The sequence below is a fragment of the Mobula hypostoma genome, chromosome 1 (genome assembly GCF_963921235.1).
Source record: "Mobula hypostoma chromosome 1, sMobHyp1.1, whole genome shotgun sequence".
NCBI lineage: Eukaryota > Metazoa > Chordata > Chondrichthyes > Myliobatiformes > Myliobatidae > Mobula > Mobula hypostoma.
In genome coordinates, this window is record NC_086097.1 from 28,185,812 (window position 1) to 28,213,053 (window position 27,242).

The 27,242-nt window shown below is 44.5% G+C and overlaps 1 protein-coding gene across 4 annotated transcripts in view; it reads left to right on the forward strand.

The window, feature by feature from the left end:
• Window positions 1-27,242, forward strand: part of dglucy (D-glutamate cyclase) — a 110,367-nt gene that overhangs the window by 45,140 nt on the left and 37,985 nt on the right. For 2 of the 4 annotated variants that reach the window (XM_063045149.1, XM_063045169.1), the window contains exons 1-3: window positions 6,947-7,055; window positions 9,206-9,317; window positions 19,576-19,729. In XM_063045149.1, coding sequence (XP_062901219.1) covers window positions 7,017-7,055; window positions 9,206-9,317; window positions 19,576-19,729 — 305 coding nt within the window. In that variant the 5' untranslated portion in view covers window positions 6,947-7,016. Of the gene's footprint in view, window positions 1-2,036; window positions 2,073-6,946; window positions 7,056-9,205; window positions 9,318-19,575; window positions 19,730-27,242 lie in introns of those variants that run through there. The other 2 variants (XM_063045155.1, XM_063045162.1) reach the window with 2 other exon arrangements.

The window sequence follows — 27,242 nt, forward strand, 5'->3', positions numbered from 1 at the left end:
AGAATCGGTTATTACATTTTGTATTCTAATTGGTAATGTTTTATTGATCAAAATTGCTACTCCCCTCGCTTTTGAATTAAATGAAGCTGCAACAGCACTACCCACCCAATCTCTCTTTAATTTCTGATGTTCTGTTTCTGTTAAATGTGTTTCCTGTAAGAAGGCTAAATCTACCTTCATTTTCTTAATATGTGTTAAGATTCTTTTTCTTTTCACCGGCCCATTAAGCCCATTAACATTAAAACTCAAAAAATTCAATAAATTAGTCATTATTCTTAACAAAGTTACTCCAATCTAAAACATTACTTAGCTTCTCAACTCTCATAGTTCCTTGGAGAATCTCTTTGAACTTCACTATGTTGCTATGTGTTACCCTCCCAATCATCCAGGCAAAAAGAAAGAAATAAAAGATAGATATGATACAAAAAGAGAAATAACAAAATACCCGCCCCCACTAATGTTGTGAATGAAAAGATACACAACACTACCCCCCTCTATTTTGCGGGTTGTGACTATTGCCACGCTTGCACACATGAATAATGTAGTGATTGGTCGGTATTTCTTCCAGCTCCCCGTAACAAAAAAATTGTGTGTGTGTGTATATATATATGTATATATAAATAAAATTAATGTCACTATTCCCAGCTAATATTCCTCAAATTTTAACCTTTCTTCCCCTACCTCATATAATTAATAATATATTTATATATTCATCCGCCTTTAAAAATCCAGCAGGTGTATTCCTTGACCCAGTCTTCATCTTCAATCCATCTCGCTCCCCTGGGTTTGTTCTTGTATCTGGTGAATATTCAAAGAATCTCGCACAAACTCCTCCGCTTTCCGGTAATCGTCAAATCTTTTTTCTCCGCCAGCCAAAGAAATCTTCAAGGTTGCAGGATAACGCAATTATAAATTGATAACCGTGATCCTACAGGACTTTTTTCACTGGATTAAATTTCTTCCTTCTCTTCAAAAGCTCATAACTTATGTCAGGGTAGAAAAAAATTTTCTTCCCTTCTATCATCAGTGGCCCTTTTCTATTCTTGGCAGCTTGGGCAGCCGCCTGTAGAATCCTTTCTTTGTCTTGAAATCTTAAGAATTTTATTAAAATTGATCGTATATATTGGTCATCTTGTGGTTTTGGTCTTAGAGCTCTATGTGCCCGCTCAATTTCAATTGATCGGTCTTCCTCTTTCATTTGCAAAGTTTCTGGGATCCATCTTTGAAAAAATTCTATTGGATTGTCTCCCTCTATACCTTCTTTAAGACCAACAATCTTAATATTATTTCGTCTACTAAAATTTTCCAACACGTCCACTTTCTCTAACAGTCGATTTCTTTCCGTTTTCCAGACAAGCATATCATTTTCTGTTTTTTCCACTCTATCATTAATATGCTCTGCTGTTCTTTCCAACTTTTGAAGTTTCTTATCCATTTTGTCCTGTCTTTTCATAGCTTTATCATAGCACATCTTCATGTCTTTAATCTCTGTTCTTAATTTTCTTAGTTCAGCCGTTACTTGCAATAAAGCCTCTCTTATGTCTCCATCGCATCCTTTACTTCCAGTCTCTTCCAGTTCTTCCTCCTCTTCTTCATCTGTATTCTCTGCGGAATCCAATTCTGACTCTGAGTCACTTTCACTTGCAGTGGCCGTCGGTTCTTGTAGTTTGAGTTGTATCGATTTGTGCATGCCAACATCTTTGCGCATGCGCAATTCCGGCATCTTCTTCCCAGGGACTGCTACCGCTGCCTTTGCTCCCTGTTCTTCTACGCCAGAGATAAAATGCGTCTCCTCCGAAGGAGATCCAACCTGAATCCAAGGCTCCATTGCTGCAGTAGGCCCTTTTTTCTTCCCATTTCGCGGCGACTTCGCAACAACAGATTTCTTCTGTTGCGGTTTATAAAGCATATCATAAAATAGTCTTGAGAAGCTTATAAGTAATTTTCGGAAAGTATTTATTAACTTTGCTTTGTTTAAATGGTACTTTGCTGGTTTTTTACAGGAGAGCTGGATTTACATGTCTCAATCCCATGTCATCATGTGACGTCCCCCATTGATTAGAGAGCTTAAGGTAAAGGAACCTTTGGAGGCTAGTGATCATAATATGATAGGATTCACCTTGCAATTTGGGAAGGAGAAGGTGAAGTCAGATGTATCAGTATTACAGTGGAGTAAAGGGAATTACAGATGCATGAGAGAGGAATTGGTCAGAATTGATTTGAAAAGAACACTAGCAGGGATGGCAACAGAGCAGCAATGGCTGGAAATTTGGGGAACAATTCGGAAGGCACTGGATATATACATCCCAAAGAGAAAAAAGTATTCTAAAGGCAAGATGACACAACTGTGGCTGACAAGAGAAGTCAAAGCCACCTTAAAAGCCAAAGAGAGATCAAAAATTAGTGGGAAGTTAGAGGATTGGGAAGCTTTTAAAAAATACACAGAAGGCAACTAAAAGAGTCATAAAGAAGGAGAAGATGGAATACGAAGGTAAGTTAGCCAACAATATTAAAGAGGATACCAAAAGTTTCTTCAGATACATAAAGTGTAAAAGAGAGGTGGGAGTGGATATCAGACTGCTGTAAATCTATGCTGGAGAGGTGGTAATGAGGACAATGAAATGAACTGAATAAGTATTTAGCATCAGCCTTCACTGTGGAAGACACTAGGAGTATGCCGGAAGTTCAAGAGTGTCAGGGAACAGAAGTGTGTGAAGTAGCCATTACTAGGGGGAAGATTCTTGCGAAACAGAAAGTTCTGAAGATAGGGAGGTCACCTGGACCAGATGGTTTACACCACAGAGTTCTGAAAGAGGTGGCTGAAGAGAATATGGAGGCATTAGTAATGATCTTTCAGGAATCAATTGACTGTAAAATTGCAAATGTCACTCCACTCTTCAAGAAGGGAGAGAGACAGAAGAAAGGAAATTATAAGCCAGGTAGTCTGACCTCAGTGGCTGGGAAAATGTTAGAGTCTATTTTTAAGGATGTGGTTTAGGGGTACTTGGAGGCACATGATAAAACAGGCCATAGTCAACATGAATTGATGGCTTTGTTGCAAAGTTTGCAGATGATACAAAGATAGGTGGAGGGGCAGGTAGTTTTGAGGAAGTAGGCTACAGATTAGGAAAATGGGCAAAGAAATTGCAGATGAAATGCAGTATTGGGAAGTGTATTGTCAAGCACTTTGGTAGAAGAAATAAAAAGGTAGACTATTTTCTAAGTCAGAATCTGAATCAATCAGTTTATTATCACCGGCATGTGACGTGAAATTTGTTAACTTAGCAGCAGCAGTTCAAAGCAATACATAATCTAGCAGAGAAAAAAATAATAAATAAAATAAAATAATAATAATAATAATAAATAAACAGGTAAAACAATTGTGTATATTGAATAGATTTTTAAAAATGTGGAAAAACAGAAATACTGTATATTTTTTTTAAAAAGTGAGGTAATGTCCAAAGATTCAATGTCCATTTAGGAATCAGATGGCGGAAGGGAAGAAGCTGTTCCTAGAAACATAGAAACATAGAAAATAGGTGCAAGAGTAGGCCATTTGGCCCTTCGAGCCTGTACCGCCATTCAGTATGATCATGGCTGATCATCCAACTCAGAACCCTGTACCTGCCTTCTCTCCATACCCGCTGATCCCTTTAGTCACAAGGGCCATATCTAACTCCCTCTTAAATATAGCCAATGAACTAGTCTCAACTGTTTCCTGTGGCAGAGAATTCCACAGATTCACCACTCTCTGTGTGAAGAAGTTTTTCCTCATCTCGGTCCTAAAGGGCTTCCCCTTTATCCTCAAACTGTGACCCCTCGTTCTGGATTTCCCCAACATCGGGAACAATCTTCCTGCATCTAGCCTGTCCAATCCCTTTAGGATTTTATACGTTTCAATAAGATCCCCCCTCAAGTGGTGGGATCCCGTTGGAGGTGGCAGAAGTTACAGAGAATTATATGTTGGACCCGGAGGCTGGTGGGGTGGTAGGTGAGGACCAGGGGAACCCTATTCCTAGTGGGGTGGCGGGAGGATGGGGTGAGAGCAGATGAGTGTGAAATGGGAGAGATGCGTTTGAGAGCAGAGTTGATGGTGGAGGAAGGGAATCCCCTTTCTTTAAAAAAAGGAGGACATCTCCTTCATCCTGGAATGAAAAGCCTCATCCTGAGAGCAGATGCGACGGAGACGGAGAAATTGCGAGAAGGGGATGGCATTTTTGCAAGAGACAGGGTGAGAAGAGGAATAGTCCAGATAGCTGTGAGAGTTCGTAGGCTTATAATAGACATCAGTAGATAAGCTGTCTCCAGAGATAGAGACAGAAAGATCAAGAAAGGGGAGGGAGGTGTCGGAAATGGACCAGGTAAATTTGAGGGCAGGGTGAAAGTTGGAGGCGAAGTTAATAAAGTCAACGAGCTCAGCATGTGTGCAGGAAGCAGCGCCAATGCAGTCATCGATGTAGCGAAGGAAAAGTGGGGTACAGATACCAGTATAGGCACGGAACATGGACTGTTCCACAAAGCCAACAAAAAGGCAGGCATAGCTGGGACCCGTACGGGTGCCCATGGCTACACCTTTAGTTTGGAGGAATTGGGAGGAGCCAAAGGAGAAATTATTAAGAGTAAGGACTAATTCCGCTAGACGGAGCAGAGTGGTGGTAGAGGGGAACTGTTTAGGTCTGGAATCCAAAAAGAAGCGGAGAGCTTTAAGACCTTCCTGGTGGGGGATGGAAGTATATAGGGACTGGACATCCATGGCGAAAATAAAGTGGTGGGAGCCAGGGAACTTAAAATCAGCGAAAAAATTCAGAGCGTGAGAAGTGTCACGAACATAGGTAGGAAGGGATTGAACAATGGGGGATAAAACAGTGTTGAGGTATGCAGAAATGAGTTTGGTGGGGCAGGAGCAAGCTGAGACAATGGGTCTACCTGCACAGGCAGGTTTGTGGATCTCGGGTAGGAGGTAGAAACGGGAAGTGCAGGGTGTGGGAACTATAAGGTTGGTAGCAGTGGATGGGAGATCCCCAGAGCTGATAAAGTTGGTGATGGTGTGGGATACAAATGGTCCGGTGCTCCTTACTGGGATGTTGCCTGGATCGACCTTTTTTCCTTGGAGCGATGGAGGATGAGAGGTGACCTGATAGAGGTGTACAAGATGATGAGAGGCATTGATCGTGTGGGTAGTCAGAGGCTTTTTCCCAGGGCTGAGATGGCTAGCACAAGAGGGCACAGTTTTAAGGTGCTTGGAAGCAGGTACAGAGGAGATGTCAGGGGTAAGTTTTTTACGCAGAGAGTGGTGAGTGCATGGAATGGGCTGCCGGCGACGGAGGTGGATATGATAGGGTCTTTTAAGAGACTCCTGGATAGATACATGGAGCTTCAAAAAATAGAGGGCTATGGATAACCCTAGGTAATTTCTAAGGTAAGGACATGTTCAGCACAGCTTTGTGGGCCGAAGGGCCTGTATTGTGCTGTAGGTTTTCTGTGTTTCTATGTTCTATGTTTCTAGAACTATCATATAAAATTAAGGATGTAATGCTAAGGCTTTATAAGGCACTGATGAGGCCTCACTTGGAGTATTGTGAGCATTTTTGTGCCCCTCATCTAAGGATGTGCTGACATTGAAGAGGATTCAAAGGAAGTTCACGAAAATGATTCTGGGATCAAAAGACTTGTCAGATGGGGAGTGTTTGGTGGCTCTGGGCCTCTACTCATGGAAATGCAGAAGAATGAGGGGCGACCTCATTGAAACCTATCGAATGTTCAAAGACCTCAATAGAGTGGACGTGGAGAGGATGTTTTCTCTGGTGGAGGTGTCTTAGATCAGGGAACATAGCCTCAGAATAAAGGACTGTCCTTTTAGAACAGAGATGAGGAAGAATTTCTTTAGCCAGAGAGTGGTGAATCTGCAGAATTCATTGCAGCTGTAGAGGCCAAGTCATTGGGTATATTTAAGGCAGAGGTTGATAGACTCTTGATTGGTCAGGGCATGAAGGGATACGGGAAGAAGGCAGGAGATTGAGGCTGAGAGGAAAAATGGATCAGCCATGATGCGTCAAATGGCCTAATTCTACTTCTATATCTTATGGTCTTATAAACACCACTTTGCCCACTCCTTGGGGGAGTAGCAACAGTACTGAATTTCCTCCATTTGTAGACAATTTCTCTGTCTGTGGACTGATGAACACTCAGGTCTTTAGAAAATGCTTTTGTAGCCTTTTCCTGCTTCTTGCATCTCTACAGTCCTTCTTCTAAGGTCCTCTGAAAGTTATTTTGATTGAGACATGGTGCACATAAACAGATCTTTCTTGGGAAGCACAGACTTTTGTCAGTAACCCGACTTTGTGTGTCCTTTTTAAAGGGCAGGACACCTCTCAACCCACACCTCCAATTTCATTGCACTGATTGGAACACCTGATACCAAATAGCTTTTGTAGAAGGCATTGCCCCAGAGGATCACATACTTTATTGCACCTCGCTGTGATTGTTTAAATGGTGTACTCAGTAATGATGAGAAGAAGTACAATCATTTGTGTATTATTAGCTTAAGCAGGTTGCGTTTGTCTATTATTGTGACTTAGATGAAAATCAGACCTGATTTTATGAGTAGTTAATGCAGAAAACCAGGTAATTGCAAAGAGTTCACAAACTTTTTCTTGCAACTGTACATGTACTACACCGCGCAAATAGACCACCTTATTCTCCTCTCCATCCTATTCAAATCCTATCAGCAATTCTTTTACCCATCTTTAAACTTTTCCTTAAGTGAGTTATTTACTATCAGATTGAATCTCCCTTATATCTACAAGTTCCACATTATAAATGCCTCTTGCTTAAAAGTTGATTCTTCAGTATTCATAAGCTTTCTGATAAGTGAATCTTGCATGGTCAACAATTCTTGCCAGATTAACATTAACCATTAACAAGGTGGTAACTTTAAACCAAGCAAGTGACCTTTAGTTTTTGACTGGTTTAGCTGTGTTGAGAAACCTTAGTGTCAACGAGGTCTTTTTGTGGTAATGGACACTGGAAATTCATGTTCATCGACATACAATGAGGTACGAATAGTCTGGCTTGAGTTGAAAGATTTGTTTTCTTTTAGGCCTAATCGTTACCAAAAATGTAGAGAGACTTGTGTGAAAAGTTAAGGTTCAGAGTTACAAACAGTCCTAAGATAGAAAATCTGCCAAATGTTTACAGACAGTACTGTCAGTGTAGTAGAAAATGAGGATTATTAGTAGTAAACTCCTGAGAGGGTTTAGCGGGAATAGATGTGGAGAGAATGACTGAGAATCTGAAACGAGGGAGTGACTGCTTAAAAATAAGTTGTCACTTATTTGAGACAAGGGAGGGATAAAGTTTTTCGGGATCCTTAACCTTCAGAGCTTGACTCAAAAGGCAGTGAGACAGGGTCTTTAAATAATTCTAAGGCAAAGATAGAAAGAATACCTTTTAGATTGCATTTTAATGGAGGGCTATGTGGGAAGGAATATTTGGACTGATCTTGCAGTAGGTTAATCAATTGGCACAATATCTTGGGCGGAAGGGCCTGTACTGTGCTGTGCTGTGCTGTGCAACATACAAAGTGCTGGAGGAATTGCAAGTGTCACCACACTTCTGGTGCCAACATAGCCTGCCCACAAGTTACTTACTGCTTTTAATATTGTGACAGCACTCTCAGTAAAGGTAGTCATCAGTAACAAAGGTTACCATTTTTGAAGCACCAGAATACCTTTAGTTCTCTGAGAAAAGGGAGTGTTAGAAGACCTTAAACTTAGCACAAAGTCATACGGTCTCTCATGCGGCCATGGCCGCTGCCCTCGGACAAATGCTCAAAGTCTCTTCCTTTCCCTCTGCATTTTCTCAGAATCATTATTGGCTGGTTTGTCTGCCACAGCTGCAATACTTCATACTTGCCCTGAATGAATTCCTTTTGCCATTTTTCTACCCACCATCCTTCCTACAGCTAACTTACAAGCATGCAAATTAGAACAAGGAGTATAAGTGCTTGCTTCGGGAAACCTTGTCTCTTTACTCTACAAAATGAGGGGTGATCTGATCTGACCTCATCACCACCTTCCCACCTCCCTTGGGAAACCTTTCACTCTGTTGCCTATTTAGAGTCATAGAACATTGAGCACACAGCATAAACACAAGAGATTCTGCAGATGCTGGAAATCCAGAGCAGCATGCACAAAATGCTGGAGGAACTTAGCAGGTCAGGCAGCATCTATGGAGAGGAAATAAGTAGTCAACGTTTATTGCCCTCTGCAGATGCTGGCTAACTTGATGAGTTCCTCCAGTATTTTGTGTGTGTATTAATTGGGCAGGAAAGGCCTGATAGCGTGATGTATCTCTAGAAATATTCCAACTACCCTGTTATCCATGGACTTGGTCTCACCCTTCCACAGGTATTTCTGTTGTTCAGCCCTGCTTGCCTACTGCCTTCTCTGTAAAGCTGATCTTCTCTCTCTCTCTCTCTCTTACACGCTCCTTTCCAGCTCTGCTTTAAGGCCCTGAACCTGAAAATTAATGACTACTTTCTCCACGGATGTTACCTGACCTGCTGAGGGTTTCTAGCATTTTTTCTATTTTCAGTCAGAAACTTTAACCTTTCTCATATTCTTCTGAGCATAAGTTGAGTGGGGCTTTTCCTTTGGAGCAAAGGAGGGTGAGAAGTGACTTGATAGAGGTACTCAAGATAAGAGGTGTAGATTGAGTGGACAGCTAACACCTTTTCCCAGGGTGGAAATGGATAATATGAGGGGGCATAATTTTAAGGTGACTGGTGGAAATTATACAGAGGGGGATGTCAGAGCTAAGTTTTTTTTTAACACAGAGAGTGGTGAGTGTGTTGAATGCCTTGCCAGATGTGATGGTACAAGCAGATACATTAGAAGCATTTAAGAAACTATAAGATAGGCACAGGGATGATAGAAAATTGGAGGGCTATGAGGAAGGAAAGGGTTAGCTTGATCTTAAAGTAGGTTAAAAGGTCAGTATAACATTGTGGGCCAAAGGGCCTGTAATGTGCTGTACTGTCCTGTGTTCTAGGTTCATAATCATCTCTCAGCTTCTCATATTTCAACAAATATTCAAGGTTAGGTCACCAATTATGTTATTGTTGTTACCTTTAGGTTATTTTTAAGGTTGGAATTTTTTAAAGTGGTGAAATACTCCTTCCTTTACATGTGTTCCTTCTTCTCAGAAACCAGCGATGCAAAGAATCCACGCCCTGGCGTCGATGGTTCCAGCCACCGCCAGGAATTTGATCCGTGCGGGACGGTTCCATGCCTCCACAACCTCAGCAATATCTCAAGGTAAGGGAGACATTCTGCAGCGCTGGCACGGTCAGCGCCTTGCTAGCCCCGCTACTGCACATTTAATACTCGAGTAATATTGTAAATATATAATTTGATTAAGCATTCTTTGTTGTTTACATAATTCATTAAAGTTTATATGTAAAAGTACGTGAATGGCACACGTCATTACGCCACTGTGTCATATGTGCACACTTAAAGTAAAATGAACAAAGGACACGGTATCCCCGGCTCCGTGTTTTTCTTTCAATTAGTTTTATGCTTTGGAGTTACAAAACATAAAACAGTCTTGGTCATTCCTGGAAATGAATGGAATAAGACATACTACATCAGCACCGTACCCCCAGCTACTAATGGCTTGGTAGAAAGGTTTGTCCAGAGTCTAAAGAATGCACTGCGAGCAATGTCAGCAGAACACACTACACTGACACTGAATCAGAAGCTCGCCAATTCCCTCCTTGCGTATCGCAGTGCAGCACCCACCACAACTAGCAACTCACCAGCTCTGCTGTTCCTGGGTCATCCCATGCACTCACTCTCGGATCTCCTCAAGCCCAGATTCAGGAGTGTGCAGGACAGAGAGCTGAAACAAACTGAGAGCTTCCCAAACAAGGAGGCTCGATGTTTCACTCCTGGACAAGCAGTCCTGGCGAGGGACTACAGAGGTGATCAAAAAGTGGGCACTCGGAAAGATTAAGGAGTGAACTGGACCACTGTCCGACACAGTGGAGACTGCATCTGTTGTCATCTGGACATGACACATCAACCAGCTGAGGAGAGCAGAGTCAATTGTTAGAGGTGTCCAAAGCTGTCAGAATCAGCTCTTTTGGTTGGTTTTAGAAACATAACCTTCATGCCAGCACCACTTCCCTGGCCAGAGAACAGGGGCCTACTCTGCAAAGGCATACAGCATTTCGGAAAAGACTCCCAAAGCTGTTCAACACTGATTAAAAAACGCCAGCGTCTGTGAAGACAAGGCTCACGTGCACTGCGGTAGAGCGAATAAAACCCCTTACTGCCACAGTTGGCCTTGTACAGGACATGTTCTGTCCCGGGAAAGGACATCAGTGTTCTTGAAGCTCGCTCGCACTCCAAAGGCAGGAATACCTGGGCTGTCAATAGTCTGTGTTAGATATAGATTACTGCTTTACTTTCTTTGCTATTTCCCCACTCCCCAATACAATTTCTTCTGCAAATTCATTCACTGCATCAATCTTAGCCAATCAATTCCATGTTCCATAGCTATGGAATTTCTTGTTTTTTTATATCTTGCTGTCCTATTTTATTTACTAATTTTTTAAAGGTACAGAGTGGTAACGGGTGTAATGAGTCCCCTCTGCCCAATTACACCCATGAGACCGATTAACCTATTAACTGGTACATTTTGGGCATATGGAAGGAAACTGGAGCACCTGGAGGAAACCTGCACGGTCACAGGGAGAAGGTACAAGCTCCTTACAGTCAGCAGGTGTATAAGGTTATGAGCCTTTCCATATGATCGAATACACGTTTTAGCTTTTGCTGTTCGGGGTGAGACAGAGCAAGGTAGGTGAAACATCTGCCTAAGAGCACTCGATGCGGCCCCCTTTACAGCAGTGACACCAAGCACCGACTGGGCGAGCACTCTGAGCACCCGCATGTTGTTTGCTGCAGCCTTCTGGAATTCCCGCTTGCCAACCATTTTAATTCCCTTCCCCATCCCCACACCAACCAGTATGTCCTTGGCTTCCTCCACTGCCAGGGTGAGGCCAAACACAAACTAGAAGAGCAGCACCTTATTTTTCGACAGGGTAGTGGCCTGATGTAATGGCAGGAGCATTGAATTCTCCAATTTCTGGTAACCTGCTCTCCCGCTGTCTCTTTCTCTCTCCTTCCAATCTACCCGAGCTCTTTGTCTCTGTCTCTTTCTCTCACATTGTGTCTTTCCTTCCTTGCAGACCACCCACCCAGCATCTCCCCCCCAACATCAGCATAATAGTCTAACGGTTAGCACACTCATCACCATTTGAGCTTCGATACCCACTGCTGTCGTAAAGAGTTTGTATGTTTTTCTCGTGACCATGTGGGGTTCTTCCAAAGGCGTATGAGTATAGTTAGTGAGTTGTGGGCATGCTATGTTAGCACCAGAAGCATGGTGATACTTGCAGGCTGCTCCCAGCAAAATCCTCGGACTGCATTAGTTGTTGACGTAACTGGACAAAGTTCATTGTTTTTTTCAGTGTTTATATGACAAAGCTAATCTTAATCTAAGTCTGCCATACGCCCACGTAATCCTCACACTGTTCCCTTCTGCCCAGGACACTTCCCTTAATTGATTCCTCATCACCTTCCTTTCTTATCAGATCCCACCACCTGCAGTTCTTATGTTCCCTCCACTGATACCCCTCCCAGCCACTGCCGCTATCTCCATTCTTCCCTCCGCCTTCTGACTTCTTCTGCCAGTCAGAGATTGGCAGCTACGTCGTTGTGGGCAATGCTGTGTTGTGGCTGAAAGAAGATCATAGTTGGAAGCTTACACATTGTATCAAAAAGATAGGCGAGTAGACGGAGGGGGTGGAGTGGAGTGGTTCTGGTGGTAAAAGGTGGAATAAAATTCTTAGAAAGAGATGACATAGGATTGGAAGAATCCTTGTGGGTAGAGTTAAAAAACTGCAAGGGTAAAAAGGCCCTGATGGGCGTTGTATACAGTCCTCTGAACAGTAGCAAGGATGGGGGCTACAAATTACAATGGGAGATGGAAAAGTCATGTACAAAGGGCAATGTTATGACAGCCATGGGGGATTCCAATATGCAGGTAGATTGGGAAAATCAGGTTGGTGCTGGACTCCAAGAGAATGCCTATAAGAAGGCTTTTTAGAGCAGCTTGTGGTTGAGCCCACTAGGAGAATGGCAATTCTGGATTGGGTGTTATGTAATGAACCAGATATGATTCAGAAGCTTAAGGTAAAGGAACCCATAGGAAGCAGTGATCACAATATGACAGAATTCACCCTGTAATTGAGAGGAAGAAGATAAAGTCAGATGTCAGGTGCCACGGCTGCTGTGCTCCATGCCTGCTAATATGATGAACTGATAAGCAAGGCTTTGAGTAGTGAGCTTAAGGTAAAGGAACCCTCAGGAGGCAGTGATCATAATACAATATCATTGAGAAGGAGAAACTAAAGTCAGATGTATCAGTATAACAGTGGAGCAAAGGGAATTACAGGGGCATGAGAGAGAAGCTGGCCAAAGTTGATTGGAAGGGAATGCTAACAGAGAAGATGACAGAACAGCAATGGCTCGAGTTTCTGGGTGCAATTCAGAAGGTGCAGGAAAGATACATCCCAAAGATGAAAAGATATTCTCAAGGGAAGATGCGGCAACCATGGGCGATAAGGGAAGTCAAAGACAGCAGAAATGCAAAAGAAGGGGCATATAATATGGCAAAAATTAGAGGAAAGGTAAAGGATTGGAAAATCTTTTAAAAGCAAAGAGAGGCATCTAAAAAAGCCATAAAGCCGGAAAAGATTAAATATGAAGGTAAGCAAGCCAATAATATAAAAGGGGATACTAGAAGTTTTTTTCAGATATAGAAAGACTGAAAGAGACAAGAGTGGATATTGGACGGCTGAAAAATGATGCCTGAGAGGTAGTAATGGGGGGGGGGGGAACAAGGAAATGGCGAACGGAACTAATAATTGTTTTGCATCAGTCTTCACTGTAGAAGACACTAACAGAAATGTGAGTGTGTCGGGGCAGATTTGAGTGTCATTGCCAACACGAAGGAGAAGCTGAAAAACCTGGAGGTAGGTAAGTCACCTGGAGCAAATGGACTACACCCCAGGGGTCTGAGGAGGTAGCTGAAAAGATTATGGAGGCATTATTAATCATCTTACAAGAATCACTAGATACTGGAATGGTTCCTGAGTACTGGAAAATTACAAATCTCACTCCATTCTTTAAGAAGGAAGGGAGACAGAAGAAGGGAAATTATTGGTCAGTTAGCTTGATTTCAATGGTTGGAAAGATATTGGAGTCTATTACTAAGGATGAGGTTTCATGGTACTTGGAGGCACATGACAAAACAGAAAAAAGTCAGCATAGTTTCCTTCAGGGGAAGTCTTGCCTGACTAATCTGTAGGAATTCTTTGAGGAAATAACAGCAAGATAGACAAAGGATTTACGGTAATCTGGCAGCACGCTCAGAATTAGTGGCCTCTCCAGAGCCAAGCAAAGGTGTTTTTGTTGTTTTTAAATGTCTTTTTGACGATTGCAAGACGGTGCTGGTCTTTAAGAAGTTCGGGTACTGCAGGTCTACCCGATCAGTGAGTTGCTCGTTGGTGGAGGAACTGGAGGAGTTGGTCTTGGTGCGGACTGTGTTGCTGTGTGTTTCAGGAAGGCATCAAGGGCATCAGAGCTGGTGTGCGAAGACACCATGCAGTGTAATGGTGGGTGACTGCCTTGGATGTTTCTCTTGCAATTGCATCACCCTGTTGGACATTGATAACATAAGATGCCACAGGCCATTTCCCTTGTTTGTCAGAGTGACAGACAGCGGGAGAATTGTGTGGCCTTACTTGTAGTGAAATTAGGCTTCAAGCCACAGGCTTGCCTGTTGTTGCAGTCCAGGAGAGGAGATGCTGGAGGTGGTGTAGCACGGTGTCCATGCCTGGTTTGAGGCTGGTCTCTCCCATCGGTGCTGCCCTCCAGTGTTTGATCTGTGGAATGATAAGTCGGATTGCATGCGTGCGTCGTTTGACTTGGACTGCTGGGAACTGCACTATCAAATTGCCAGACTTGTCATTCAGAAACATGAGCTCTATATCTATTTTTTTGCATGACTGCATGTTTGCTTGCTGTCTTGAATGTGCTGTGTGTGCCTTGTGCTGTCTATGTTTTGGACCTTGGCCCCAGAGGAACACTGTTTCATTTGGCTGCATTTGTTTATGGTTGAATGATAACCAAAATTGAACTTGAAGGAGAGTTAGTGCATGTTGTTTATTTGGATTTTCAGAAGGCGTGTGACAAGGTGCTGCACATGAGGCTGCTTAACAAGATGAGAGCCCATGGTATGACAGGAAAGATACTGGCACAGATAGAGCATTGGCTGACTGCCGGGAGGCAAAGAGTGGGAATAAAGGGAGCACTTTCTGATTGACTGCTATTGACTAGTGATGTTCTGCGGGAGTAAGTGTTGAGATCACTTCTTTTGACGTTGTATATCAGTGATTTGGAGGCAGAATTGTTGGCTTTGTGGCCAAGTTTGTACATGATATGAAGATGGGAGGAGGAGCAGGTAGTGATAAGGAAACATAAACACAAAGTACTCTGCAGATGCTGGGGTCAAAGCAACACTCACAACACGCTGGAGGAACTCAGCAGGTCGGGCAGCATCCGTGGAAACGATGAGGCGACGTTTCGGGCCGGAACCCTTCGTCAGGACTGAAGAGGGAAGGGGCAGAGGCCCTATAAAGAAGGTGCGGGGAGGGTGGGAAGGAGAGGGCTGGTAGGTTCCAGGTGAAAAACCAGTAAGGGGAAAGATAAAGGGGTTGGGGAGGGGAAGCAGGGAGGTGATAGGCAGGAAAGGTGAAGAAAGAATAGGGGAAAGCACAATGGGTAGTAGAAGGAGGCGGAACCAAGAGGGAGGTGGTAGGCAGCTGGGGGAGGGCAGAGTGACATAGGGATAGGGGAAGGGAGGGGGAGGGAATTACCGGAAGTTGGAGAATTCTATGTTCATACCAAGGGGCTGGAGACTACCTAGACGGTATATGAAGTGTTATTCCTCCGTCCTGAGTTTAGCCTCATCATGACAGTAGAGGAGGCCATGTATGGACATATCTGAATGGGAGTGGGAAGCAGAGTTGAAGTGGGTGGCTACCAGGAGATCCTGTCTGTTGTGGCGGACAGAGCGGAGGTGCTCAACGAAGCTGTCCCCCAATCTGCGTCGGGTTTCACCGATGTAGAGGAGGCCGCACCGGGAGCACCGGATGCAACAGATGACCCCAACAGACTCACAAGTGAAGTGTTGCCTTACTTGGAAGTACTGTTTGGGGCCCTGAATGGTGGCAAGAGAGGAGGAAGAGATAAGGAAACAACAAGGAGGCTGCAAAAGGACTGAGACGGATTAGGGAGTGGGCAAAGAAGTGGCAAATGGAATGCAGTACATGATCATGCACTTTTGTAGAAGGAATAAAAGCATTGGCTATTTTTTAAACGGGGAGAAAATTCAAAAATCAGAGATGCAAGGGGACTTGGGAAACCTCGTGCAGGATTCCCTGAAGGTTAATTTGGAGGTGAGGAAGGCAAATGCAATGTTAGCATTCATTTCAAGAGGACTAGAATATAGTCCTTGATCCCTGCTACTCTCCCTTCTGCAATGCCTACAAAGCACTTCTCCGCCTTCCATTTGGAAAGTCTGACCATTCATCCATTTTGCTTCTGCCTGCCCATAGGCGTAAATTGAAGCAGGAAGTGGCCATAGTGAAAACTATGCACTGCTGGTCCAATCAATCAGACTCAATGTTACAAGACTGCTTTGGTAGATTCACCTGGGAGGTATTTTGAGCTGAGAACATCTCCGAATACACAGAGGTGGTCACCAGCTTCATTCGGAAGTGCATTGAAGATATTGTTCCCTAAAAATTGGTCCGGGTCTGCCCAAACCAGAAGCCTTTGATAAATAGTTCAGTGCGTGTTGCTCTCAGTGCAAGGAATAAAGCCTTTGCCTGTGGAGTCCAACAGGAGCTGAAGAAATGCCACTGTGATTTCCGTGAAGCTATCAAGGTGGAAAAATGGCAAAACAGGGACAAAATCCAGTCACGACTCTGCAACAATGACACAAGGACTGCACACCATCGCAGACTTCGAGAGGAAACGCAGCAGTACAGCCAACATTGCCGCCTGGCTCCTGGATGTTCTAATTGTTTTTTACGCTCGATTCAAGGTTGATAGGACTGAACCCCCGAGGTGAGCTGCCGGCAAGACCTGCACCGTGGTCATCTCTGAGGCCGAGGTACGTAGAACATTCCAATGTGTCAACAGCCGCAAGGCAGCGTGGCCGGACGGCATCCCAGGGTGCGTCCTTAAAGTGTGTGCTGAACCGCTGGCTGGTGTGTTTATGGACACTTTTAATCTCTCCCTCTCCCAGTGTGTAGTGCCCTCCTGGTTCAAATTGTCCGTCATTGTCCCAGTACCTAAGAAAACCAAGGAAACATGCCTGCACGATTGGCGCCCTGTCACACTCACCTCAATTATAAGCAAATGCTTTGAGGGGCTGGTTAAAGACGACATCTGCAGCATGCTACCATCCACACTGCACCCCCTTCAATTTGCCTACCAACAGAACTGGTCTACCAATGGCGCCATAGCCACAGCACTACACACTGTCCTCACCCACTTGGAAAGAGGGATGCGTACATTAGAATGCTGTTCCTGGACTACAGTTCAGCATTCAACACCATAATTCCCTCCAGACTTGACAGGAAGCTCAGAGACCTCGACCTGCATCCCACATTGTGCAGCTGGATCCTAGACTTCCTATTGATCGCCGACATATGGTAAGGATGAGCTCCCTCACCTCTGCCCCTCTTTCCCTCAACACAGGTGCCCCCCAGGGTTGTGTCCTGAGTCCCCTTCTCTACTCCCTCTACACCCACGACTATACTGCCACACACAGCTCCAGATGACACGACTTTGATCAGCCTTATTTCTACGGTAATGAGACAGCCTACAGAGGAGAGGTTGACACCCTGACACAGTGGTACCAGGATAACAATCTCTCCCTCAATGTCCAAAAAACAAAAGAGGAACGGAGACAGGCTCTGCCCGACCAACATCGACGGGTCTGCAGTTGAGAGGGTGAGCAGTTTCAAGTTCCTGAGTATACACATCACCGATGATCTCACCTGGACTGTACACACCAGCTTTGTGGAAAAAAATAGCACAGCAGCGTCCCTTCCACCTCAGGCAACTGCAGAAGTTCGGCATGGCCCCCAAATCCTCAAGACCTTCTACAGGGGCACCATTGAGGCATACTGACTGGCTGTATCACTGCCTGGTACAGGAACTGCACCAACCTTAATCACTGGGCAATGCAGAGAGTGGTACAGACAGCCCAGTGCGTCTGGGATGAGAACTGAACTCCAGTGAGAACACTTACAGCAGCAGGTACAGAAAGAAGGCCTAGAAGATCATTGGGGACACCAGTCATCCCGGCCATACACTGTTTCAGCTGCTTCCGTCTGGCAAACGCTACCACAGCTCTAAAGCCAGGACCAACAGGCTACGGGACAGCTTCTTTCTACAAGCCATTAGACTTTTAAATTTCAGTTGGCTCTTCTTGTGTAGTGGGACCACACATGATGTTTACCACACAGTTGTGACCCTTTCCAGGCCGAGACGCAGAAAGGCTTATCATATGAAGAGTAATTAATGGCTCTGTGCCTCTACTCACTGGAATACAGAAGAATGAGGTGTGCCCTCATTGAACCATATCCAATTTTGAAAGGCCTGGATAGAGTGGATGCAGAGAGCATGTTTCTTATGCTGGGGGAGTCCAGGACTGGGGGCACAACCTCATAATAGAGGGACATCCTTTTAGAACGGAAATGAGGAGGAATTTCTTTATCCAGAGGGTGGCGAATCTGTGGAATTCATCGCCACGGGCTGCTAAGGAGGCCAAGTCATTGGGTATATTTAAGGCAGAGGTTGATAGATTCCAGATTAGTCAGGGTGTGAAAGGTTTAATGGCGAGGAGGCAGGAGAATGGGGTTGAGAGGGAAATGGATCTGTCATGATGAAAGGGTGGAGCAGATTTGATGGGCTAAATGGCCCATTTCTGTTCATATATCTCATGGCCGTATGGTCTTATAATCCACTCAGAGACCTGCAAAGTTGAAATTCATACAGTTATACAGCAGAGAAACAGATCCTTAGGCCAACCATGTCCAACTTCTGCATCATCTCCAAGCTTGCTAATTATATCTCCTATGCTCACATCAAAGCTGTTAATATACAGTATTTGTCAGACAGCAAAGATCCCAACACACCACCAGTCACGGACTATAAGGCATTGGAGCAGAATTAGGCCATTCAGCCCATCGAGTCTGCTCCGCCATTCAGTCATGGCTGATTTAATTTGCTTCTCAATCCCGTTCTCTTGGCTTCTTTCCATAACCTTGATACCCTTTCTAATTAAGAACCTTTCAACCTCTGCTTTTAATATACCCAGTGATTTGCTTTCCACAATGACTTCCACAGATTTACCACCCTCTTGCTAAAGGAATTTCTCCTCATCTCTGTTCTAAAGGGACATTTTTGTATTCTGAGGCTGTGGCCTCTGGTCCTAGACTCCCCCACTATACAAAACATCCTCTCCATGTCCAATCTATCTAGGCTTTTCAATATTCGATAGATCACAGACTTCCAATCAGAGAGAAAAAAAAATCATCATTTCACTGCAGTCCTCTAACTCCTAACAGCAAGATAAACATTTGATCCTCTTCATTCCAGTTTAAGATGGCTCTGCTGAAACCCGCAACTACTAATTGGTGGCAAACAAAAACAAAGAAAACTACTAAATACCTTATTAATAACACTTTTTCTAGTAAAATTATGGTAAACGATCACTGCAAACATTGGAGAGGTGGGCGGAGGTGAGAAAGAGTTGAGGGTCAATGCGAGTGAAGAGGAGGCTGAGTCAAGGGTCGAAGTAAGCGGGTGCAGGGCGAAATTGAGGCAAGGCAAAGTCGGAGCAGGTGGAGGCAAACAAGGCTCCAGAGTATATCAAAATGACAGGGCCCACGTCCTAAGGCGAGGATCAGCCGGACGTTTGGACAATTTAGTCGCCACGCCAGATTGAAAAAGCAGGATGTCGGGGCCAGAGGTGAGGCTCCGGCTGGTTCTGCTCACTGCTCCACAATGTTTACTCAACTGAGGCTGGGGCTGTGACCTGCGCCGGCTGCTCCAGGCTTCGTACCTACGGACTCACTTTCTTCTGAAAGCAATTTGCTTACTTCTGTTTGCGCAGTTTGTTTTTTCTTCTCTGCATATTGGGTGTTTGACGATCTTCTTTTTAAAATGGATTCTATTGGGTTTCTTTGTTTAGTGTTTGCCTGTAGGGACATAAATTTCAGGGTTGTCTAATGTATACATATTTTAAATACAATGAACTTTGAACTTTGATCCTATTTGCCAGATTGCTTTGTGCCTTACCCTTTTCAACCAACCTGCCATGCAGACCTCAAGATAATTATTCTCCCTTGTGTTTTTATCTCAAAAGGTTACAAGCAAGCCAACATTGTGATAGTGAACAAGAAATTTGCCAATGACTTTGAGAAGTTCTGCTTGGCAAATAGTGGACCATTGCCCTTGCTGTACAGGAGCAAGCCTGGTGAATGGGGAGCTCCACCTCTCAGCTCCAATTCAGACATAAGGTACAAACCTTTGCAATACGTGTGCCATCTCTTAATGAAGTCCTGATGAACGGTCTCAGCCTGAAACATCAATTGTCCATTTCCCTCCATAGATGCTGCCTGACCTGCTGAGTTCCTCCAGCATTTTGTGTGCGTTGCTCAAAATTTCCAGCATCGGCAGAATCTCTTGTGTCTCTGTCTCTTAATGTTTCTTACTTAGAAATGACACCATTGTATCTGTCAATCATCTTTTGACTAAAGAAAAGGAAATTTATCACTGGTAAGGTGAATATAATAGAGTGCAACAGAGACTTTCAACCCGAAATGTCGACAGTTCCTTTCCTCCCACAGATGTTTCTTGATCCACTGAGTTCCTCCAGCAAGTTGTTTTAATAACAGAGTACACTGTGTACTCAACATCGTCTGTGCTGTCTTCAAGCCACATTTTGTCTAAATGCACGTTTAACTTTAATAACACACAAAGGTACTGGAGAAATTCAGGAGGTCAGGCAACATCTTTGAAGGGAAACGGACAGTGGACATTTCTGGTCGAGACCCTTCTTCCGGACTGGAGAGGACAGAAGCCAGATTAAGGAGGTAGAGGGAGGGGAAGGAATACAAGCTGGCAGGTGATAGGTGAGACCAGGTGAGGGGGGGAGAGGAAGTACAGCTGGCAGGTGATAGGTGAGACCAGGTGATGGGGAAGGTGGGGGAGGGGAAGGAGAACAGGCTGATAGGTGATGGGTGAAACCAGGTGAGGGGAAAGGTGGGGGAAGGGAAGGAGTACAGGCTGATAGGTGATGGGTGAGACCAGGTGTTGGAGAAGGTGGGGGAGGGGAAGGAGTACAGGCTGATAGGTGATAGGTGAGACCAGGTGATGGGGAAGGTGGGGGAAGGGAAGGAGTACAGGCTGATAGGTGATGGGTGAAACCAGGTGAGGGGAAAGGTGGGGGAGGGGAAGGAGTACAGGCTGATAGGTGATAGGTGAGACCAGGTGATGGGGAAGGTGGGGGAAGGGAAGGAGTACAGGCTGATAGGTGATGGGTGAAAACAAGTGAGGGGAAAGGTGGGGGAAGGGAAGGAGTACAGGCTGATAGGTGATAGGTGAGACCAGGTGATGGGGAAGGTGGGGGAAGGGAAGGAGTACAGGCTGATAGGTGATGGGTGAAACCAGGTGAGGGGGAAGGCGGGGTGGAGTACAAACCGAAAGGTGAAAGCAGATGACAAATAAGGAGATGGGGGAGAGTTAGAAGTACGAGCTGATAGGTGATGGGTGGGGGGGAGAGGGATGAAATGGAAAATGGGAGGTGACAGGTGCAAAACGGTAAAGGGCTGATGACGAAGTAATCTGATAGGAGAGGAGAGTGGACCGTGGGAGAAAGAGGAGGAGGAGGGGAACCAGAGGGAGGAGATGAGCAGATGAGAAGGGGTAAACACTTCTTCCCCCTTGCTTGTGTTTTTTCACCCTTCTTTTTTTTTCTTTTTTTAAAGTCAGGGAGTTACGTTGCAGCTTTATAAAACGCTAGTTAGGCTGCAACTGCAGTATGGCGTACAGCTCTGGTCGCCCCATTGAAAGAAGGGTGTCGAGGGTTTGGAAGGGTGCAGAAGTGGTTTACCAGGATGCACCTGGTCTAAAGGGCATGTGCTATAATGAGAGGATGGACAAACTTTGTTTGTTTTCTCTGGAGCGGTGGAACTGAGGGGAGATCTAATAGAGGTTTATAAGATTGTGAGAGGCATACAAAGACAGACTGTATCTTTTCCCCAGGGTTGAAATGTCTCATACCAGAGAGCATGCAATTAAGGTGAGATGGGGTATTTTCAAAGTAATGCAAAAAGAGAGACAAAATACTGAGGTAGTGTTCATATTTCATTGTCCATTCAGAAATCTGACGGCAGAGGGGAAGATGTTTTTCCTGAAACATTGTGTGTGTGTTTTCAGGCTGCTGTGCCTTCTCCTGGATGGTAGCTTAGAGAAGAGGGCATGTCATGAGTGATTGGGGTCCTTAATGTTGGATGCCGCCTTTCTGAGGCACTGCCTTTTGAAGGAGTCTTGGTGCTGGGGAGGCCAGTGCCCATGATGAAGCTGTCTGAGTATCATTTTCTGTAGCTTTTTGCGATTCTATGCAGTGGCCTCTCCATACCAGACAGTGACACAACCAGTCAGAATTCTCTCCACAGCACATCTTTAGAAATTTTCAAGTATCTTTGGTGACATACCAATTCTTCTCAAAGTCCCAATGAAATATTGCCGCTGTCATGCCTTCTTTGTGATTGCATCGATCTGCTGGGCCCAGGATAGACCCTCGGAGACGTTGACACCCAGGAACTTGAAACTGCTCACCCTTTCCACTCCTTATCCCTCAATGAGGACTGGTGTGTGCTCCCTCAACTTTGCCTTCCTGAACTCCACCATCAATTCCTTGGTCTTACTGACACTGAGAGCAAGGTTGTTGCTATGACAGCCGATCTATCTTGCTCCTGGACACCTCCTTATCACCATTTGAAATTCTGCCAATTGTGTCATCAGCAGATTTATAGATGATGTTTGAGCCGTGATTAGCCACATAATCATGGGTGTAGAGTGTAGGGCAGTGTACTAAGCACGCAACCTTGAGGTGCACCTGTGTTGTCTCCTGGTGAGGATCCGGTTGCAGGGGGAGACACAAGGGCCCAGATGGTGTTGCAACCAGTCAGAATGCTTTCCACCACATACCTGTAGAAATTTGCAAAACACTTTGGTAACATCCCGAACCTCCTCAATGTTATATAAAACAAAGCTAGCGTATCGAAGGAATGCATGAAACAGTACTGTATATGGCTGAATGCATTCTTTATCAGGAGATTAAATTGGGTCTCAGTTTTGACTCTTTTCACCCGTAGTCCTGTCGGTGAAGGTCCTACCTCATGGTTGGTACATTGACATTATCAGGTACTTTCTTATTTTTTTACCTGAGAGTTCAGCATCACTGGCATGGTCAACATTTACTGTACATTAGCCTCCCTTTCTGCCCTAAATAAGGTGTTGTTGTGACACTGGGCTGAAAATTGCATCACTTGCTGTTCCAACTCAGACTGAGCCAGAATACTAGAGCTTATGAAATCATCTTGAGGTCAGCCTGGGTAATAGAACCATTATCAGATATTGGTGAAGTTTATCTGAGCCATGACCTTTCAGTCTTAAGGGATGGGAAGGTACCTAACAAAGGAGAAAAATTATCAATACAAGAGATTCTGCAGATGCTGGATATCCAGAGCAACACACATAAAATGCTGGAGGTCAGGCAGCATTGATAGAGGGGAATAAAGAGTCAACTTTTTAGGTTGAGACCTGACGAGGTGATGAACTGTCTGTTTCTTACCCACCATCGCTGCTGCCTGACCTGCTGAGTTCCTCCAGCACTTTGCATGTGTTGCAGAGGGAAAAGTATAATGCTGAAACAATAATCTCTAACCCTTAGGTTAATGTTTAATCTTGTTGGATATTGGATCCAATCACTAATCGTTTTAAATTACATTTGATAGTTAATATACATTCGATTATAGGATAAGGTCTAACAGCTTCATAGCTGAAGTTAACATATCAACTGACTCATGTTAGTGAGGCTTAACTTGGAGTATTGTGTGCAGTTCTGATCAATATATCAATAAGCTTGAAAGAGTACAGAGAAATTTTCCACCTATCATCTCCCAGCTTCCAATTTCATCCCCCTTCGCACACCCACCTACCTTCCCCACCTCACCTGGTCTCACTTATCACCTGCAACACACACAAAATGCTGGAGGAACTCAGCAAGCCAGGCAGCATCTAGAGAAAAGAGTGCAAGTCAACGTTTTGTGCCAAGACCCTTCATCAGAAGTAAATTGTCGCCATTTCGGGCTAGGACCCTTCATCAGGTCCTGATGAAGCGTCTCGGCCCAAAACGCCGCCTGCACTCTTTTCCATTGATGCTGCCCAGCTTCCTGAGTTCCTCCAGCATTTTGTGAGTGTGCTTGGACTTCCAGCATCTGCAGATTTTCTCATCTCCTCCTGCTCCCCCACCTTTCCCGTCACCTGGTCTCACCCATCGCCTGCCAGCGTGTACCCCTTTCCCTCCCCCTACCTTCTTATTCTGGCTTCTGCCCTCTCCAGTCCTGATCTCTGTCTCAGCCTGAAATGGTTAGCACAGTGCTATTACAACTTGGAATGTTCCGGACTTCGGAGTTCAATTACAGCACCGTTCTGTAAGGAGTGTCTGTTCCCATGGAACGTGTGGGTCTTCAGCGGGCGCTCCAGTTTCTTCCCACAGTCCAAAGACATACCGGGTAGGTTAACTGGTCAGTGTAAATTGGCCCGTGATTAGGTCGGGGTTGTGGGACTGCTGTGATGGTGTTGCTCGAAAGGCCAGACGGGCCTACTCCACACTGTATTGCTAAATACATAAAATAAATAACTAATATTTACAAGGATGTTGCAGGACTTGAGGACCTGAGTTAAAGGGAAAGGTTGGATAGGTTAGTTATTCTCAGGAGCATAGGAGAAAGAGAGAGATTTCATAGAGCTATAGAATTATGAGGGTTACGGATAGGGAAAATACAAGCAGGCTTTTTCCACTGGGGTTGCGTGAGATTAGAACAAGAGGTCATATGTTAAGGGTGAAAGGTGAAATATTTAAGGGGAACCTCTTCACTCATAGGCTGGTGTGACTGTGGAACGAGCTGCCCATGGAAGTGGTAGATTAGGTTTCGATCTCAACATTTAAGAGTAATTTGATTAAGTATGGGGATGGGAAGGGTATTTAGGGCTGTGGTCCGGGTGCAGATTGATGGGACTGAGCAGAATAACAGTTTGGCATGGACTAGATGGGTTGGAGACCCTGTTTCTATGCTGTATTGTTCTGTGACTCTATTTCAGCATCAATTGAATGTGAATCATGAAAAAGTTCCAATACTTCTCTCCCATCAAGGTTGCTGAAAACCTTCTGATGGCTGTAGTCGAGAAGGTTGTCTGTTAAGTCAAAATCTGATACTGATAGCAAAGAATTCGTTGAGATATGGGTATGTTTAAAACTCACAGACAGTGAAAGGCAGGGGATTAGTTAAGATTGTGGCATTATATTTGAAGCAGATAGATAAATCGGACCAGGACAATAACACCAAGTCTGCCAAGAAGGCGCTAATGGGATATGATATGTGAAACAAGTAAATTAGCGGCAGAGAGAGAGAGAGAGAGACAGGGAAAGAACAAAAGAGAGGTTAAACACTTGGCTGGACCTTTCCACTGAAGCAAGTGACATTTGTAATGTTGCAAGCCAGTTAATATGACAAGGAGAAGCCTTGTGTCTGTTAGAGAAAAAGCTAGCATTAGGAATAGCCCAATTGACAGAATTGCAGACAGTGAGGAAGACTGTCAAGGGATACAGCAAGATTTAGATCTGTTTGAAAGTTGGGTGGAGATTTGGAAAATGGAGTTTAATCCAGACAAATTTGAGATGGTGCACTTGGGGGTTAAATGCACGAAGAAATCACCCATTACTGTCTGGTTTGGTGCTGCATCCTCTCACAATGTACAAGAACTACAGCGAACTATCAGGTCAGCAGAGAAGATCATTGGCTGCAGTCTATCATCACTGCAGGACATGTGTGTCCAGGACGAAGAAATGAGCAGGAAAAGTCAAAGTGGCACTACCCACCTGAGGTTCAACCAGTCTTAGAAGACCCAAAATACATCATCTTACTCTTGTATGGATTAACTTCCATCTGCCACTGCGCCGTCCAGTTTTCCAACTGATCTAAGTGCATCTGTATCCTTAGACACAGCAGATGAGCTTCTTTATCCAGAGGGTGGTGAATTCATTGTCACAGACAGTGTGGAGGTCAAGGCATTGGGTATATTGATAGATTCTTGATTAGTAAGGGTGTCAAAGATTACGGGAAGAAGGCAGGAGAAAGGGGTTAAAAGGAACATAAATCAGTCATGATTGAATAGCGAAGCAGATTTGAAGGGCCAAATAGCCTAATTCTGTTCCTATGACTTGGAATCTTATGGTTATCCATCTTTGCTATCTACAACTCGAGCAATTAAAGTTCAAAGTAAATTTATAATCAAAGTACATATATACTAGCTCGAGATTCATTGTTTTTGCAGGCATTTGCAGTGGAACAAGGGAATACAATACAATCAACGTCAAAGTCCACACAAGCAGAGACTAACAAATAACCAATGTGCAAAAGCAGATAAACTGCAAATTTTAAAATAATAAATAAATAAACAAACCAACAACTGGATAGATAGATACTGAAGATAGATATATAAATTAATAAACAAAAAGTTCTGAGAACATGAATTGTAGAGTCCTTGAAAGTGAGTCCATTATTTGTGGAGTCAGTTCAGAGTTGTGGTGAGTGAAGTTATCCACACCAGCTCAGGAGCCTGACGGTTGTAAGATAGTAACTGTTCCTGAAACTGGTTTACCAATCTTTATGTCATCAGCAAACTTACTTAATCCCATTCTGATCATTCATATATTTGACAAACAACAAAGGTGCCAGACTGATCCCTGTGATCCACCGCTGGATACAAGCAACCCTCCAGCACCACGTTCTGCCAACCCTCCAGCACCACGTTCTGCCAACCCTCCAGCACCATGTTCTGCCAACCCTCCAGCACCACGCTCTGCCAACCCTCCAGCACCACATTCTGCCAACCCTCTACCACCACGTTCTGCCAACCCTCCAGCACCACGTTCTGCCAACCCTCCAGTACCACATTCTGCCAACCCTCCAGCACCACGTTCTGCCAACCCTCTACCACCACGTTCTGCCAACTCTCCAGCACCACGTTCTGCCAACCCTCCAGTACCACATTCTGCCAACCCTCCAGCACCACGTTCTGCCAACCCTCCAGCACCACATTCTGCCAACCCTCCAGCACCACATTCTGCCAACCCTCCAGCACCACGTCCTGCCAACCCTCCACCACAGCGCTCAGCCTCCCGTCACCTAGACAATTTTGGATCCTATTTGCCTATATGCCTTGAATCACATGTTACCTAATGTTATGCAACCTTGTCGAAAGCCTTGCAAATATCTGTATATACCACTTCACCCAGCTTGCCCTCATCAATTTTCTTACTAACCTTGGCAAACAACACAATCAAGTTTGTAAGGCAGGATTCCTATGAACAAGATCATCCTGACACCCCTAATAGAACATAGAACATTACAGCCAAGGCAGGCCTTTCAGCCCATGATGTTTTGCTGACCTTTTAACCTACTCTCAGGCCAACCTAACCCTTCCCTCCCACATAGCCCTCCAGTTTTCTTTTATACATGTGCCTATCTCAGAGTTTCTTAAATCACTCTATCACTTTCACAAATCCTATCCCTTAGATCTTTTTACTAATAGTTTTCCTACTACTGTGGCAAGAATCAGCAGCCAAGAGTTTTCTGGCTTCCCCCTGCCAACTTTTTCAGTCTGAGAACAACATGAGCTACCTTTGGGTCTCCTGGTACATCTGAAGATGATGAATTGTCCTTGTCCTGTGGGGTGAAT